Source organism: Actinia tenebrosa, unplaced genomic scaffold (assembly GCF_029948245.1).
Source record: "Actinia tenebrosa isolate PJP-AT-01 unplaced genomic scaffold, QUT_ActTen_1.0 PGA_scaffold0__85_contigs__length_37466705, whole genome shotgun sequence".
NCBI lineage: Eukaryota > Metazoa > Cnidaria > Anthozoa > Actiniaria > Actiniidae > Actinia > Actinia tenebrosa.
Genome location: NW_028292569.1, coordinates 21786827 through 21803221, shown reverse-complemented (window position 1 = coordinate 21803221; position 16395 = coordinate 21786827). Strand labels below are relative to the sequence as shown.

Here is a 16395-nt window from a genome sequence, read left to right as displayed (position 1 = left end):
TTGTTCTGAAATAAAGTTGATTCATTACATTATCATAAATTGCTTTATTATCTGAATTAATGTGTCAAGATAGGAAAGAGCCAAGTACAAAAAGTGAAAGTGCACAATATACTAAAATATATTATTTTATCTGCTTTCTTAATCAGTAATTTTCAAAACAAAATATTGCATGTACACTTTCGATGCTTGTACTCTTGCTATCAAAATGTTTTATTGACATGTTGGAAATAGTAAAAGATAATAATTACTAGAGCGGTTTTCATAAACCCCTGAAACACATTTGAGTGTATTTACCACTATCACACTCTCTTATTACATTCTTTTGTTTTCATTTGTTTGAATCAATCTGACTTCGCAGGTTAATTATGAAAACCACTCTTATTGTTCTACTGAACATGTTGGAAAAATAGTTTAACAGATAACATATAATGTTCTACTGAACATGTTGGAAAAATAGTTTAACAGATAACATATAATGTTCTACTGAACATGTTGGAAAAATAGTTTAACAGATAACATATAATGTTCTACTGAACATGTATTGTTGGAAAAATAACTTACAGCAGAGAGCATAAAAGTATGACCACACTTAATTTATTCACATACTTCTGAGCACAGGTGTTTTTATCTGAAGCTGGCTATTTTACAAATAAGGTGCATAAAAGCCCATTTGTCTGCAAAAAGCCTGTGCACAGAAGTCAATCAATCAATGAGTTTATTTACACCACAATTAAAAAATAATTAGCTTTGGAATATTTACAAATAAAGGTTTGATGGTGCTGGGGTGCCTGAAGTGTGCAAATACATTAAATGTGGTCATACTTTTACATGTTGTGCTGTAAAAGATAACCTATGTAATGTTCTACTGAACATGTAGAAAAAATAAGTTAAGAGATAACATATAATGTTCTACTGAACATGTTGGAAATAATGTTAATAAGATAACTACTAGCTAATATTCAGTAATGAAACATTTTGTTGAAGTAATGCTCATGCAACAAGAATTGCAAAAGGATTTTGACAAAGACAAAGAGGCAAATTCTTGTGTTTTGAAAATGGAATGAAATTTGAACGATATTATTACTTCAACATTTGTTAGTATTTTTTTTCAAGCGGTACTTCTTTATGTCAGAGAAAGAAAGAAAATACTCATGATATTAATGTTATTTGTTTCTTGGCTTATGAAATGATTGCAGCAATGAAAAGACAGAAGTACTAAAATCTGGTACTTTTACAGACAATTTCTAAGATTATATAAGTATACATAATTTTGTTTTGGTGCAATAAAAAATTTTTATAGACTGTATACAATTATTGACATTCAATACCACATAACAAAAACATCTACTTAATAAAAAGAAATTGTTCTGCTTACTGTCAAAGCTGCTATTTCATGATGAGAATTAAAAATCACCTATTTGTAACTTACCTGTATACTGTAACACAAATAAAAATCTGATGTTTGTTTATAGTTGTCATTGTGTTTACCAGTATTTTATTTCTATCATCATTCTTATAGCTTGATGTCTTGTTTGTTGACTTACATTTTAATTTTGGGATTAACTGGCATACAAAGAAATCAATACAAACAAAATACCGGTATGCATTTTTTGTTTAGTAAGCCAAGACAAACTTTAATGCTAGAGAGATGATAACTATGGTAATCTTCAATCCTAGTCCTCATAGTGCACTTTACAGTATAATTAGGTAGCTTCTTTCTATTTCTTCCTTTCTTTTCTCTCTTTTTTTTTTCTTTTTTCTTTCTTTTGCCTACTTTTTGCTTATACTGTAGAGTGTTGAGGATTGCCATAGGTATTCCATTCTCCATAATGGAATTGCAAAGATAATTCCCCTTTTCTCTTTTTGTAAACAAAAGCAAAGTCTTTTACTTGGGAGACAATTATCTTCACTTTATGCTGATACCTCCTCTCTGTAGCCAGTGTCCGAGTAAAATATTTCTTTACATCTTTTGAATCCATCCCAGAGATACACGATAAAAAATTTAGCACCAACTGAAATGAAGTTAAAGATATGACTTCTGCCTTTCCATTACTGGCAATATAGCAGTCGGGCTCCCTGACTTCGAGATCTCTTAAAACCTGACGTGCAGTGCAAAAGAGACCATAAGGAATACATCGACATATTTCCCCACGATAAGGATTCCTTGTGTGCACTTTTCCACACAGTCGCCTATGAATTCCTTTGAGCCAAATTCTAGCTTCATTGTCTAAAATTGACCCTACCGTTAGGGTGCTTGTGTGTAAGCGGAGAGATGCTGGCAAAATAAAGAAAAAAATATCTTAAATAAAGTTTTCTTTTCAATACATAGAGTGTTATTTACACAACATAAGCTTAAGCAGAGTTCGATATTTACACATTTTGTTTTTACTAAGTTACCGCTGAGCAAAAAGAATGGCCAACGTGGCCGTTTTCGGGTGCCTTTGTGCCCGGCGTGAAAAATGAAATTAAATATTTTTTTTATTAATTTCTATTAATTATTATTATTTATTTGCTATGACAATTTACAATAAAGATTAATTTAAATCTTAAATATATTTTAGATTATTTGTTATTAAGGGGACTAGTAATAGAGAGATAAGAATCTCAAGCAGCCATTAGGCTTATAGGCTGAGTGGGATTTTTCCATGCTGAAGTGACATTCATACAGAAAAAATATTAGCATTGTAAGTTTCAGATTAATTGAGTTTTATCAGATTATGGAGGACAGCTCAGTATGAAAATTGGTGTAAAATAGAAAATAGAAATTGTTTGAATGGCATAGGAATCATGGAATATGAGAACTTATTGCTGAAATTACAACCAAACATGCACAGCATGAAGAGATATATTTTAAGTTTAGTATGGGGGGAGGGGGTATAAAATATGTTAACAAGCATGGAAGGAAGAAGGCTATTGCAATGACATAGAAAAAATAATTAGATGAAATACATAACTGAACATATATCTATATTTTATTTTAAGTTTCCTGTCCCCTACATCATTCTACAGACCAATAAAAATATAACAAAAGCAAGCAAGCAGAAGGAAAACAAGATATTGTATTTCTGGTATCTGAGATGGAAAGATAAGAGATGGGAAGGACCCTTAATTTAAATAGAGTTTTCAAGCAGGCACTGCTGACACTGATATTTAGTGTTTTTCATTTTGAAAGACCATTACTGAGTTTAGCCACGACTTACCTTCTGTTTCTTTAAGCGGCCTCCATCCCGTGGTGGTTGTAAGTGGAACTGTTGACGCTAGATAATTTTGTAAACATAACATATTAGAAATCAATTGGAAGAACTATACTCCCTAAGCAATCTCCATGGTTAGAGTGGACATGAAAACCCTCTAAACTGTCATAGGTGTTATGGGAAAAAAATGTTTACGATGAGTTGTAATACTCTAGTGTCGAATTAATCTTCTGTTGCTCAGAGGGCTATACACTCAACTTCGTGTAGAATAATTATGTTTCACTGAAAGTAAGTGGAGTTTCAAAGTGTTGGTAAGGATTGTGATATTTCTCTACTTTACCTCTGGTATTTTTAAATACCTTTACACTAAAAGGAACAATAAAGACCGCTAACAAATATATTGGAAACTTTTGAGTGCTAATGAAGGATGAATATTCTGAGATGAAATATTTTGGAATTCTCTTAAAATAACCCCCTTCCCCCTAAACAATGTTGGGGGAGGGGGCAATATTTGATGACGAAAATTGTAATTTTTAATTATATGTTAAAAAATCCTAAATACTTTTCCTTCATGGTAGTATATCCTTAGTACACCAAGCGGGAAGTGGAGGTGCATTCAAGAACCAACAACCGGAGCGAACAACTCAGTATCTCCCTTAGGAGTTATGAACTGCTGGTGTCTTTTTGTAATTCCTAACAACAGCCCCCTACCCCCTCCCCATCCCCCCTTTTTAAATTCTCTTTAACATAACCCATTATGCAATATTTACAGGCACAGATGTAAGGGGAAAAAACGCACAGATAATATTTACCTTTTTGGCGTTGGAAAATATTTGTTTGTCTTACGTTTAGTCTGACAGTATATGACCTAACCGTATCAACATCAATAGTTATTCTCGCAAGATATTCATTGGTATCATTGAGTTGCAAGTTCTTAATGATAAACCAGGCACGCCCAGCTACTAGATTTCCAACAAAGTCCACCCTCCAAGCATACGCCTTGCTAATATTTGGATTGTAGTGTACTTTTCCAGTCAACGTGTTCACGTTGATGAATTGAGGATCTGCCATGCCCTGTTTGCTCAAACCAAAAACAGCAGACTTTATTGACCTGTCGTTGGTCGAGTTCCACATGAGTGTTACATTATCTCCAACGAAACCTTCAACACTAGGTAGCCAAAGTATGTTGTCCACTTGATCTAAATGGAGTAAACAATACTTACGTCAGTCAGTTAGTCAGTCAGTCAGTCAGTCAGCCAGTCGGCCAGTCAGTCAGTCAGTCAGTCAGTCATTCAGTCATTCATTCAGTCAGTCAGTCAGTCAGTCAGTCAGTCAGTCAGTCAACCAGTTGACCAGTCGGCAGTCAGTCAGTCATTCATTCATTCATTCATTCAGTCAGTCAGTCAGTCAGTCAGTCAGTCAGTCAGTCAGTCGGCCAGTCAGTCAGTCAGTCAGTCAGTCAGTCATTCAGTCAGTCAGTCAGTCAGTCAGTCAGTCAGCCAGTCGGCCAGTCAGTCAGTCAGTCAGTCAGTTGGATTGCCATTCATTCAGTTGGATTGTCATTCGGTCGGTTAGCGAGTTAAAGTTTTAGTTTTTAGTCTTTACAATCTGAACAAGTCACTGCGTGTTTTGAATATTTTGTTATCTATAACGAAATGAAAAGATAGATCAAGCTGCAGTAGACCTAAAAATCACTTGAATCATTCATGCAAGCAAAAATTCATCTGAAGCGCTGAAAACTGTTTAAAACATTCATAAGTATAGAAAGGTATAGAAATGTATGAAATGGACCGAAAACATTTATAACACTTTTCATGATCAAAGACAAGGTTAAGTAAGAAGCAGACGAAATCCAACTCTCTTCCATAATAAATGAGGTCAAAGTAGCTGAAGACAATGATGGCAGTATCACCATGATTAGTCTGGAAGAAAATGTTTGTCTTTATAGATATCGATAAATCATCTGCAACCCATTTCTCTGAATTATTGAAAAGCACCCACAATGGAGCGTTAATGAGATATTGAACTGATTTATGAACGTCCGTGGGCAGGCAATTAGTACGAATACTCAACAATTTACTTTTACTAGCGGGTGGCTATATTATACCTTATTGTTATCGCATTCATATGATCTACTTTTAGAATTTTGGCTCCAACACATTTACCAACCATCTTCCTACCTGAAATACACATTGTGGTGAAAAATGCTGTATAATAGATGGTAAACCTACACATCTTGTATACGAGTACCATTTCGTTTCAAATGCTTAAAATTTGCTGCAGTTCAAGACATGTTGAGAAGGGTTAAAGCAGGAGCCCAACGTGTTGAAGCATAACTCAAATTCGTTTGTTAACACTGAATCATGTATAACTCACGAGTCACGCGTTACATATTGGGGGTCACGCGCATAACGAGCAATCAACCAACGAGTAAAAAATATTTCTAAAATTTCGATGAAATATTAAATTGACGTATGGGACAATGATAAAGGTTAATTAATCATACCTTATAATAGCTGATTTTACTTCTGGTGTTAATAAAATAGTATATAGTGATCTTGATATGTAATTTTTCATTTTGGATCACTCCATGCATTGGTGATCTCACAGCCTCTCACTCTAAATCCATCAAGGCATGAACTTGTGTCGAATGTATTCGTGGATATACTCCGAATGTGCACTCGATGTTGTGAACTCAAGCACAATAAATGAGTGTAACCGTATGGACGAACGTGTGGATCGACTACAATACTTAACTACAATAGCTTGTAGCTGAAGACCTAGATTTCATGGTGAACTTTGAATGACGGAATGTAGACCAATGTACGTGAAGTGCAATTGATAATCAATAATTATAACTTGCTGCTGCAACGCAAACGCTGATTTCATAGTGAAATATTCGTGAGTTGACGTGAGTTGACGTGAGTTGATGGAGTGAATATTACTTCTAAAACTGAAGTTCAGAAGCGGACGTTATTATGAAATATAGTTTGCAAAATTAGAAAGGAAAAAAGTGTATTTCAGAATTTAATTTGTGTTTGTAATATATAATTTATAAAAAAATTAATATAACCAAATAATAATACAAAAATTATTCATATTTTGAAATTTAAACTGAATTGAATTACTCTAAAACATGAGCACAGTTTTAACTTTCCCGGTAATTTTCTGGTAGCATAAAAAAATAACTTGGTATTATCTATACTTTAGGCAATTAATATAAAACATAATCGGTTTTAGTTACAGTTACAGTACAGTTACAGTTAGAGTTACAGCTACAGCTACAGTAGTTACAGCTACAGCAGTTGTAGTAGCAGCAGTTAATTGTAACAGATTCGAAATCAAAGGTGTTTCCATAGTATTCACCCATGAACTGGGATTCAATCAACATTGCAGTAAATAGCTTCGTAAGCTTCCTCAGTATGACATGTACTTGCATAGTGGTTGATATCTGCATACTGGGTCTTGTGATGTATCGGTGGAAGATGGTTTTGAACCAAATTTGAAGCATCTTCCTTTGCTTTGAGCTCATCAAGTTCGGCATACACTATCTCTCCTGGGCGCTGATTAGAAAAAATGTATAATACGATGAGTATAGAAGAATATAACAAAACTAAACTTTAAGTAAACAATTTGATGCATGTCAGCGTGGATGGCGGTGTTGGTGGATAGGGGGTGGTTCAGTGTATAGATACATGTCCCTAAGTAGTAGTAATAAAACTTTATTTAGACACGATAATCTATTCATAACACATGCTCTTCCAGAGAGTCGTGTTTATATACAATATTTAAAACTATAGCGATAAAATCACAAAGTTCTAAAACAAAATCAACTTATGATTTAAATAAATTTAATAAATGTAATCTTAATTTATCCTAATGATTAATTGGAACAGTTTTACTTGATAATGAGTTCTTAAAGTGCCTACACCACCTAACTCAATATTTTCAGTATCGATTCTACATAAAGTGAGTATTTGAATGGTAAAAAAATTTCATATGATTCGAGTGATACATCTTGAAGATATTTATATTTCCAATATGCAAAAAAGTGCGATGTCATTCTAGGCAACATTAAATACAAACCTTTTTCTGGGGCAGCAAAATATCCTGTATATAACACCATTGTCTTACTCATGCTTTATAGAAAACCACTAGCATTTTTTTTTCTCTCACAGTAATCAGTGTTGCAATTTAAAAACGATGAGAACCAAACTCAAATTCCTACAATGAAATCACACTCATTAACATATTAGAAGTATAAACCTTGATTATATCTTCAAGATGCATCACTCAAATCATATGAAAATCTTTACCATTCAACTATTCACTTCATGTAGAATCAATACTGAAAATATTAAGTGAGGTGGTATAGGCACTTTAAACAATTGCAAGCTTGATCTATCTCTAATATCTATTGGTAGAATATTCCAGAGAAAAGCCCCTCTATAACTGTAACTACTTTTTCCAGCTTCATTATTTGGCCTTGGTACAAGAATATTGTAATGAATTCCTTAGATTATGAGAATGAATGGAAGTTACGTTTTCAAACATTTTAGTCAAGTAATTTGGTGTCCCTCAATTAATTGTTTTGTACATTAAGACTGCTAGTTGATTCAATTTTCTTGTTTCAAGATTGTCTCAGTTTAATTCTTGCAGTATAACTTACCCTTTTCTTGCTTTTATCAACCTGTGCATAAACGAGCATAGCTTGTGGTTGCTGGTTGTCGTTCTTCTTCGATACGTCACTCTCTGCGTTAATTGACATATCTGGTTTGCATGCGTCAGTTGGTTTGGACGAGGATACATCATCGGGAAAACGTCACAGTTTTTTGTTTCGGCCCTCAGGCCGAAACAGTCACTACATTCGGTTTGCCGGCCCATAATAGTCTCCGTGCGTGTCATTTAGCTGTCAGAGGTTTGGACCTAATCCAATCATATGCCGTTTCCATCATAAGCAATGGAAAAATGTAAAACATTTCACCATGCGGAGTATTTCGGAGAGTTGCGGTGAATCTTCTCTGAGGTAGTTGTGTTGACTATATTATGCCCTTTCGCATGACGGCATTTTTTGGAAAAAAATATATTATTGATTAACCCTACGACAATGCGTATTTTATTCCTAAGTCAGTATCTAGGTCCAAGTCGCCAAGTAGGTAAACTATTGAAAAGTTATCCAAAAGCTTTTGTGATTGTGCGGCAAATTAATGCTGCCTGTGAGCATAAGTTGAAAAAACTGGTGAGTTTATCTGATGTAACTAACAGTTGATGCATATATATTTTGTGAAGCAAGCTTCCGATATGTTGTAGCTTCGTGCACATCTGAGCATGTTTTTGGTATCAGCTATTATTTAAACTAGGTCCTATAAACAAGCAGTGCATACTTTACAACTTTAAAGATAGAAGTCTGAAATCATCAGTTTTCATTTCTTAATACCCTGATGTAAAGTATAATTTCTTGGATTCGGTAATATTTTTGAAGCACCAAAAGATGTAAATTTTTGAAGCACCAAAATATGTAAATTTTTGAAGCACCAAAAGATATAAATTTTGAGTAGATTGGTGACGGCGCACTGGCCAAAGACAAGCTTTGTATCTTTTCGTTCGAATTGAGACTTTCGCATTTTCTTCAAGCTACGATATTAGAGCTAAATACATTTACCATAAATGTCAAAGAGCAGAATGAAGGTTTAAAAAGTATCCTACATTCAACATGGCGCGTACAGTAATGCTCATGTGCCAAAATATTTTGCATTTTGTACTCTGCTCTCTGCGATACTCAATCGTTGTTTATATCTATTGTCGGATCTTTCATTCGTTCGGCGAGACGTTATATGTATGTACCTTGCCCTGTTTTCCCGATGTTTCAAAGCAAGAACCACTAAAATCTCAAAAAAAACTTAATTACGATGTGTTTCGTTCAAGAGAATTTTATAACAAATGTATACATCGAAATTTTCGTAAGACTTTGCAGCGTGGAAGCGTACCACGAGATCGCTCTTGTGTATTATTTTCAAAATACAGGAGACCCCATTACCACAGCAAGACCAAAATTCTTTATTCAGCAATGCCACACAATAAATAGATAACGGGCCGAAACATCATCGCTTTCGAAGCGATATAGGCTTGTTGAGCTTAATTCTGATTAGATAAAAAAACACAATATATGGCTTTGTAATTTTTTTTTTCCAAACGATGGCTAAGTTTGTCTTAAAATTGTTGTTCATTACCCTAAACTCTTTATGAAATTAGTGTCCATTCTTCAAATCTTACTATTATCTTACTTTTTGTATTCTTTCTATTTTGTACTCCGTAAATCATTGTAAAATATAATTATCATTGTGATCTCCCTAGATGAGCCGTTATGGCTCTTGGAGCTAACAATGAGAAAATATATGCTTAAATTAAAAATAAAGAAATTATAAAGAAATATATAAATAAAAGTCTTCATATCCATGGCAATTCGTTAGAGAACACTAACCTTACTTTTCGTGGCTCCTTACCTGAAAAAAGACAAGTAAGATAATTTTTTACTGATTTTAATATATAAATATATAATGCTACAATACATACAATACGCACGAAATAATTTTAGTCGTATCTGACAGAGGGAACGAAGAATGGGTGGTCATTCTAATTGTAAAACCTACCTTTTTTTACCCATATTTTCTTTATAAGCACTACCAGTACAGCCGTAGATATGAGTCCAATCCAAATAATCACACCAATGACCCCGGCATATATACTGGCTACTGGAACTCTAACTATATCATCCGTTTCTTTATTCAAGATCATTTCTTTTACAGCTGAAACGCAAAATTTAAACATTGGACGTCGAATATAAATACAAAGAGTGCACGATTGCTTGGCTCGCAGTCAAGAAAAACATGATTTTTGACACGATCACCAAATATAAATATGGCGATAAATTGAATGTCTATTATTCTGGACTGACTAGTCTTTCTTACATGTAAAACCCTTTTATATTTCCAAGTGAACATGAGACTAGTCATTCCATAAAAAAAAGTGATTCAAATGAACTGGTCTCCATATTTCGATTTGTATGTATCGAAGTAGTATAGTATATGTTATTTACCGGTCACGAGGTCCGGATAGGGAAAAACTGCGCACGAGGTCTTGGATATACGAACCGAAGCCGTTAGGCCGAGGTCCGTTATCAAGACCGAGGGAACAGTTTTTCCCTATCCGGACCGACAAGGACAGTAAATATCTTTTTTATTTTTTTCCCGTATTTTTTTACTTGTTTTTGTAATCGTTTTGTTTTGTTGTTTAGCGGCAAAGCATATCGGACCGCGAGCGCGGGCAGATACTGACAAAATATCGCCCTCTCAAACAGCCAATCAGAACGCACGATTTTTTTGGATACCGGACTAGAAAAAAAATAAAATAAAAACTTTTTGAAGGAAGTGTTGTTCGAGCTAAACATCAAATGCCGGAATCTAAGAGTTTGAGTGTAGTCGTTAGTAACACCATGCTTGTTTGTAGGGGCGGCCGTATCTCTTGAATTCGTGGCAAAACTGAATTCGTTGCAAAACTCGATCGTTTAAATTTATCCAACGATAACAACAATAATAAGCAGAGTAGTATTTTTTAAGAACCGTTTCCCAATGCAAATACGATTTTATCTCGAATTTCTCACTTTAAATTTTTTATCTTTATGTTTTTTTATTATTATTTGTTTAATTAAGAACAAAAGAAGGTTTTAACAAAAGAGATAAATTTTAAATAAAATCGCATGGGCACTGGAATCGATGCTTAAATTACGTTTTGACTTATGTTAACTGTGGCTGATAATTGCCGCGACGTCCCAATGCCAGGAATTTGGATATACATCTGATATTTATAAAGGTATGTTTTACTTTCATTTATATGAATGTACCTTTCCTCTTTGGTTCTTTAGTTGTAAACTCAGTGCGCACTGCCTTCCCATACCCAACTGCATTTCGTGCATACACCTTCACACTATATGTTGTATTCTCCTTAAGATCCTTGGTTAAGCAATACGTCGTTTTGGTGATAACCTCTCTCGGTGGAATTGTGTTGATTTGGACTTTATACTCTATGACAGGGCTCCCTCCATCATCAACGGGACTGTCCCAATTGATCACTGCAGAAGTTGCTTTGATGTCAGAAACGAAAACATTCGCTGGTTCTACAGGGTCTTTTGAAGAAAAAAGTAGCGATGATAAACAAAGATGAATATTAGCAGAAAGAGTAATAATGATAAGGCGTTGATGGTAATATCAGCGGTGATGGTCAGCGTCGATTGGAAGGCCCGTCTGTCATTCAGTCGACCTTTTTTGTATGAAAGGATAGTTACATCCCAGTGATTTTAATACAATATTATGCAAAGTCATCAAAAAAAATGAAATATTTACATTTTACTGAGATTTCGGTCGTCGTTGTAACGGGATCCTCGTTTGGATTATTCGTAGCCTGACACTCGTATGTTCCAAGTTGGTGTCTCGTGATGTTGGTGAATCTGAGAAATGCTTCACCAACTCCATCACTGATAATTTTTGGATTCTTTATAGTTCGTACACACGTTACGTTGGGCATAGGATCTGCTGCTGCTGAACATCGGATGCACAGACTTCATCCCTCATTGATAAGCGTCAATATATTAACAGGAGTAGTAAAGCGAGGACGTTCTGGATACAACAAATTAATTAATCATTAGCTGAGAGCTATTAAAATATTAGTCTAGTATTAGCGGTCCAATTAATTAGTGAATATATTGATTATAAAATTTCAAGCATCCTTAAGTATATGCCATTTGGTATGGAATGCAGTCAGTTAGTGTACCGATATAGGTCTTAATGGTTTGTCAGCTATTTGTTTAGCGATTAACGTTTTGTTGTGAACCAAAGAATGTGTACCTTACCCGTAACAACCAGTTGTACTTTACTTCTTATTGGTGATCCCGCTAATAACAGCAGATTACATTCATATAGCCGTTCATCAGCTTTGGTGACATTAGAGATGACAAGAGTAGCAGTGGACTCTTTACTGACTCGACTACGCAGTTTTGGGGACATTGTTTGCTTATAACGAACTTCCATCCATTGTAACCATCCTCGACGCCTATAACTATTCTAAATCCACTTGTATTATACAGAGCCCACTCTGGTGAATATGGATCAAACATTGCAGTTCTAGTTCCGACGTTGTAATCCCACACAATTCTCGCTGTACCTCCACTGGACACGTAGAGCACACTTGGAGGTTCTCGATTGAACCATTGAATACCTATTGAATATCATGTATTCATATCATCCGCATGAAACAAATGAAAATAGCCAAATTAAACAGAACGACCTTAATTGCGTAGGATTACCTTTTGAAAGAGTTACTAATGAAATCAGCAATGCAATAGCTTCGACGTAAAAATACCTCATACTTTATTCCCAATCGTACACAGTGAATCGCACTGCAAAGTTATGGTTTTTCACAAGCCCGTTTGTAATTATAACGACGTTTTCATTGGGAGAGTTAATTTTCTTTTTATATTTCCTCAGGCAACACTAGAAATAAAGTCCAAAAATGGAAGTGTAGAAATAAAAATATCCAAGGTAGAAAGTAAGAAGAAAAGAAATCCTCATCTACTTTCGAACCTCACCGAGTTGTTCCCGGCCTAATCAGAAATAGCCGAAAATCTTTTATTTGTCAATTTATAATATAGATTGGATATTTGTACATATTACTAAGTTGATGTAATGTATTCAGGAAATCTTTTTTATTCTTTTGGATATTTATTTTTATGAATAACTTAGATCAACTGCTTGCTACGTAGCTCTTTCAAATGTAAATTGTATTTTGAAATATTTAAACACGCGCGCTGATTACCTGGCTACCGTGTTTATATCAAAAGAAAGGGACACGCTCACGCACATATTTTACAAAAGCTATGCAAAACCTACTGTTATGTCTCTGTACTGTGAAAAGCAAGAGAAACGCTCAGCTACGCCTTGCGTTCCTAAGCTCTCTTCTCTCCTGCTAAACCTCATGAGCTCCCAGCTTTTCAGCTTTGCGTTTTATATTCCTTAACTAAATTCTCGTATCCAATGACTGTTTTCGCAGTGTTCTGTGAATATTAAGGAAATATAAAATAATACATTTCTTTAATAATAAATATTAATGATTTTGTGGTTATTTTATAAGAATTTTATAAAAGGGTTAAAAAGTAATTAAAAATAAAACATAAATGTGTGACCTTAAGAGTAGGTCTCTGTAAGACTCAAGCAAAGTGGGAAATGAAATTTTTTGACCACCCTTGAAATTTGGTGTGTGAGTAGGCCTTTATATGGGATTCACAAAAACAACAACAATTTGGTCACCAAATGTATTGTTGCCATGGAAACGGCAAGTGTTTTATGAGACCTTAATTTCCAATTTTTGGAATTAATTAAACCCACTTGAAGGTAAAATTCAATGCTGTGTTTCTCATACATGTTAAACTTAATTTCCTTAAAACTTTCGTCTATTATAAAGTATCCTTTCTAGTCTAGAAAAATACCAAGTATTGTTAGTTTGTTATTTTGTGCATGAAATATTCGTGCCTTCAAGTAATCGATGTATCAACTGTTTTAGCAACAAGATAAAATGGTCAAAATGTTTTTTGGTCGTTCTCCAAAAGTATTGCATTTCTAATATAGAGGCTTGGTGGGAAGTTTTCTGAAACATTGAAGTTACCAAATCGTGCAAAATCTCTGCGGGTACAATCATCTTTAGTCCTTGGATAGTCAAAATATAAGGCCTAAAATTCAAAATGTCCTAAATTCAACCATATCAAAGCTTCGAAAATTAGCACCAAAAAGATGCCAATAAGCTAAACAAGCATTAGAGGTTGAAGGGTAATACCTAAATAACAAAATTCTAGCAAAAAAAATAATGTTCTAGTCTGCAAACAAGGTAAAAAAAATTTTATTCAAAGTAAGCAATGGGTTATTTGCAATTTTCGTCATTTTCAACCTACCTTTATCGTTTCATTGTGACTTTTGTGGCGCTCAACTTTCCAAATTTTCACAAGGAAATGTTTCTTGGAGACTCAATAAGCATTTAGCGAACTAACCTTGGTCGTAAAGAGCTAAAATCGAAGCAATAATTAAGTGGTTCTATAAAGGATTACAACAGAATACACAAGTCATCGAATTCTCGTTCGAAGCAATACAGCATTTATAGTTTCTTCGAGCTTCAAAATTCCTGTATTTTGTGACAGAATTACCTGTAAGCTGTTATTTAACATGAATGCTGAACTTTTGAAGGCTACAAAGTAAAAAAATATGCTTATTTTGAGAATATTTGAAAGAAAGAATTCTTGATCTAAAGTTGTTGTTCTCATTTTCAACCGCTGACCGGAAGTATGGAAAAATGAATGAGACAGATTTTGTGGTGACCAGACATCTTCAAACATTCGGCCTTAGCAAATGTACTCACTTAGTCAATGAATCCGATTTATTACTCTGCCGCGCAGGTAAGTATAATTACAGGTATTTCATGTTCAGCCATTTGTTAATGACTTCAATTTGTGTTATGCCATTTATCGACCTTATTCTTTTCTACAATAATTAAAGGGGGACCAGCACGAAAATCATCCAAATTTTAATTCTGCTGAAACCTTTACTGGAATAACCCTTACAGGTCTAATAATCACTGGTTAAAGTTTTTTCTGATATTTGGGTGGGAAGTATTATATTTTACCAATTTTTATAGGAGTCTGTGACGTCATACACTCAACACTAAACATTGCTCCATACATTTCTTTGTATTTTGTAATCAAAATTTCCGCTAGTTTTATACTCAGTCTAACCACAAGTTCGAAAGTTAAGTTTTCAGCGGACCTTTGTGTTTAATAGAAAAAGAGTAAAACATGAAATTATTCACAAAGAAATGTATGGAGCGATGTTTGGTGTTGAGTGTATGACGTCACAGACACCTATGAAAATTCATAAAAATATAATACTTCCCATTGGAATATAAAAAAAATAATTTAACCAGTGATTATTAAACCCTTAAAGATTATTCGATTGAAGTTTTAGTCAAATTAAATTTCGGAGGATTTTCATGTTAGTCCCACTTTAAAGTTAATAATTTAGTTTCGAATTTCTATTTTGACAAGTTTATGTGAAAATAGTTGTAGGAACGGAGTTTTTAGTAGCGGAAGAGGGGGTATATCTTGTGATAAAGTATTAAAAAAACAACAACAAGTTATTCGAAGCATGCATGCCGACTACCTTGACGATCTTTCACTTCTGTTTTCACTGCGCTCTTGTCAAAAATTTATTCTTCGCATGCTGGTATATAATTTCCGTGCAAGTCAGGGGCGGATCCAGGATTTTTTCTATTAGGGGAGACATCATCCAGGATTTTCGTTTTAGGAGGGGGTGCACCCTTTGCTTACAAACTCAAACCCCAATAATGCAGTAGATAACAGCTCATCTAGGGATCTAGGGGGAAGGGAAACAAAATTCCCATGCACCCCTCCCCTAGATCTGCCGTTGCAAGTTAACCACGCAACAGGATTTTTTGACATATCACTGGAAAATTCTAATAAATTTGTATATGCAACCACCATCGTGATAAGCTTGGCATTTACTGGAGAGGATGTCTCTGGAATAGTCAGGTCAAATCAGAGAAAATCATCAGTTTCCAAACTTCCGGTCAGCGAGTTGTACACATATAAGATTGAATGTTGTAATATGTGAGTTAAAATGGGCCATATTTGGCTGAACATGAAATACCTGTAATTATACTTACCTGCGCGGCAGAGTAATAAATCGGATTCATTGACTAAGTGAGTACATTTGCTAAGGCCGAATGTTTGAAGATGTCTGGTCACCACAAAATCTGTCTCATTCATTTTTCCATACTTCCGGTCAGCGGTTGAAAATGAGAACAACAACTTTAGATCAAGAATTCTTTCTTTCAAATATTCTCAAAATAAGCATATTTTTTTACTTTGTAGCCTTCAAAAGTTCAGCATTCATGTTAAATAACAGCTTACAGGTAATTCTGTCACGAAATACAGGAATTTTGAAGCTCGAAGAAACTATAAATGCTGTATTGCTTCGAACGAGAATTCGATGACTTGTGTATTCTGTTGTAATCCTTTATAGAACCACTTAATTATTGCTTCGATTTTAGCTCTTTACGACCAAGGTTAGTTCGCTAAATGCTTATT

At 34.4% G+C, this 16395-nt stretch overlaps 2 protein-coding genes across 4 annotated transcripts in view; one reads left to right on the top strand and one right to left on the bottom strand.

The window, feature by feature from the left end:
• Positions 1 to 16395, top strand: part of LOC148913801 (immunoglobulin superfamily member 10-like) — a gene marked incomplete in the record, with an annotated part of 199017 nt that overhangs the window by 88955 nt on the left and 93667 nt on the right.
• LOC116296989 (uncharacterized) lies at positions 30 to 14444 on the bottom strand. Of its 3 annotated transcripts, XM_089025851.1 has the most exons (9): positions 14191 to 14444; positions 13136 to 13299; positions 12100 to 12464; positions 11594 to 11866; positions 11095 to 11376; positions 9845 to 10000; positions 4007 to 4393; positions 3201 to 3257; positions 30 to 2275 (listed from the first exon to the last, which is right to left on the bottom strand). In XM_089025851.1, exons 4-9 carry the CDS (start codon positions 11772 to 11774, stop codon positions 1782 to 1784), a joined length of 1557 nt encoding a protein of 518 aa, XP_088881977.1. In that variant the 5' UTR covers positions 11775 to 11866; positions 12100 to 12464; positions 13136 to 13299; positions 14191 to 14444; the 3' UTR covers positions 30 to 1781. The 3 variants fall into 3 exon arrangements, with proteins under 3 accessions (XP_088881977.1, XP_088881978.1, XP_088881979.1); XM_089025852.1 differs by lacking the exons at positions 13136 to 13299; positions 14191 to 14444 and adding an exon at positions 12553 to 12686; XM_089025853.1 differs by lacking the exons at positions 9845 to 10000; positions 11095 to 11376; positions 11594 to 11866; ... (1 more) ...; positions 13136 to 13299; positions 14191 to 14444 and adding exons at positions 6628 to 6757; positions 7864 to 9600.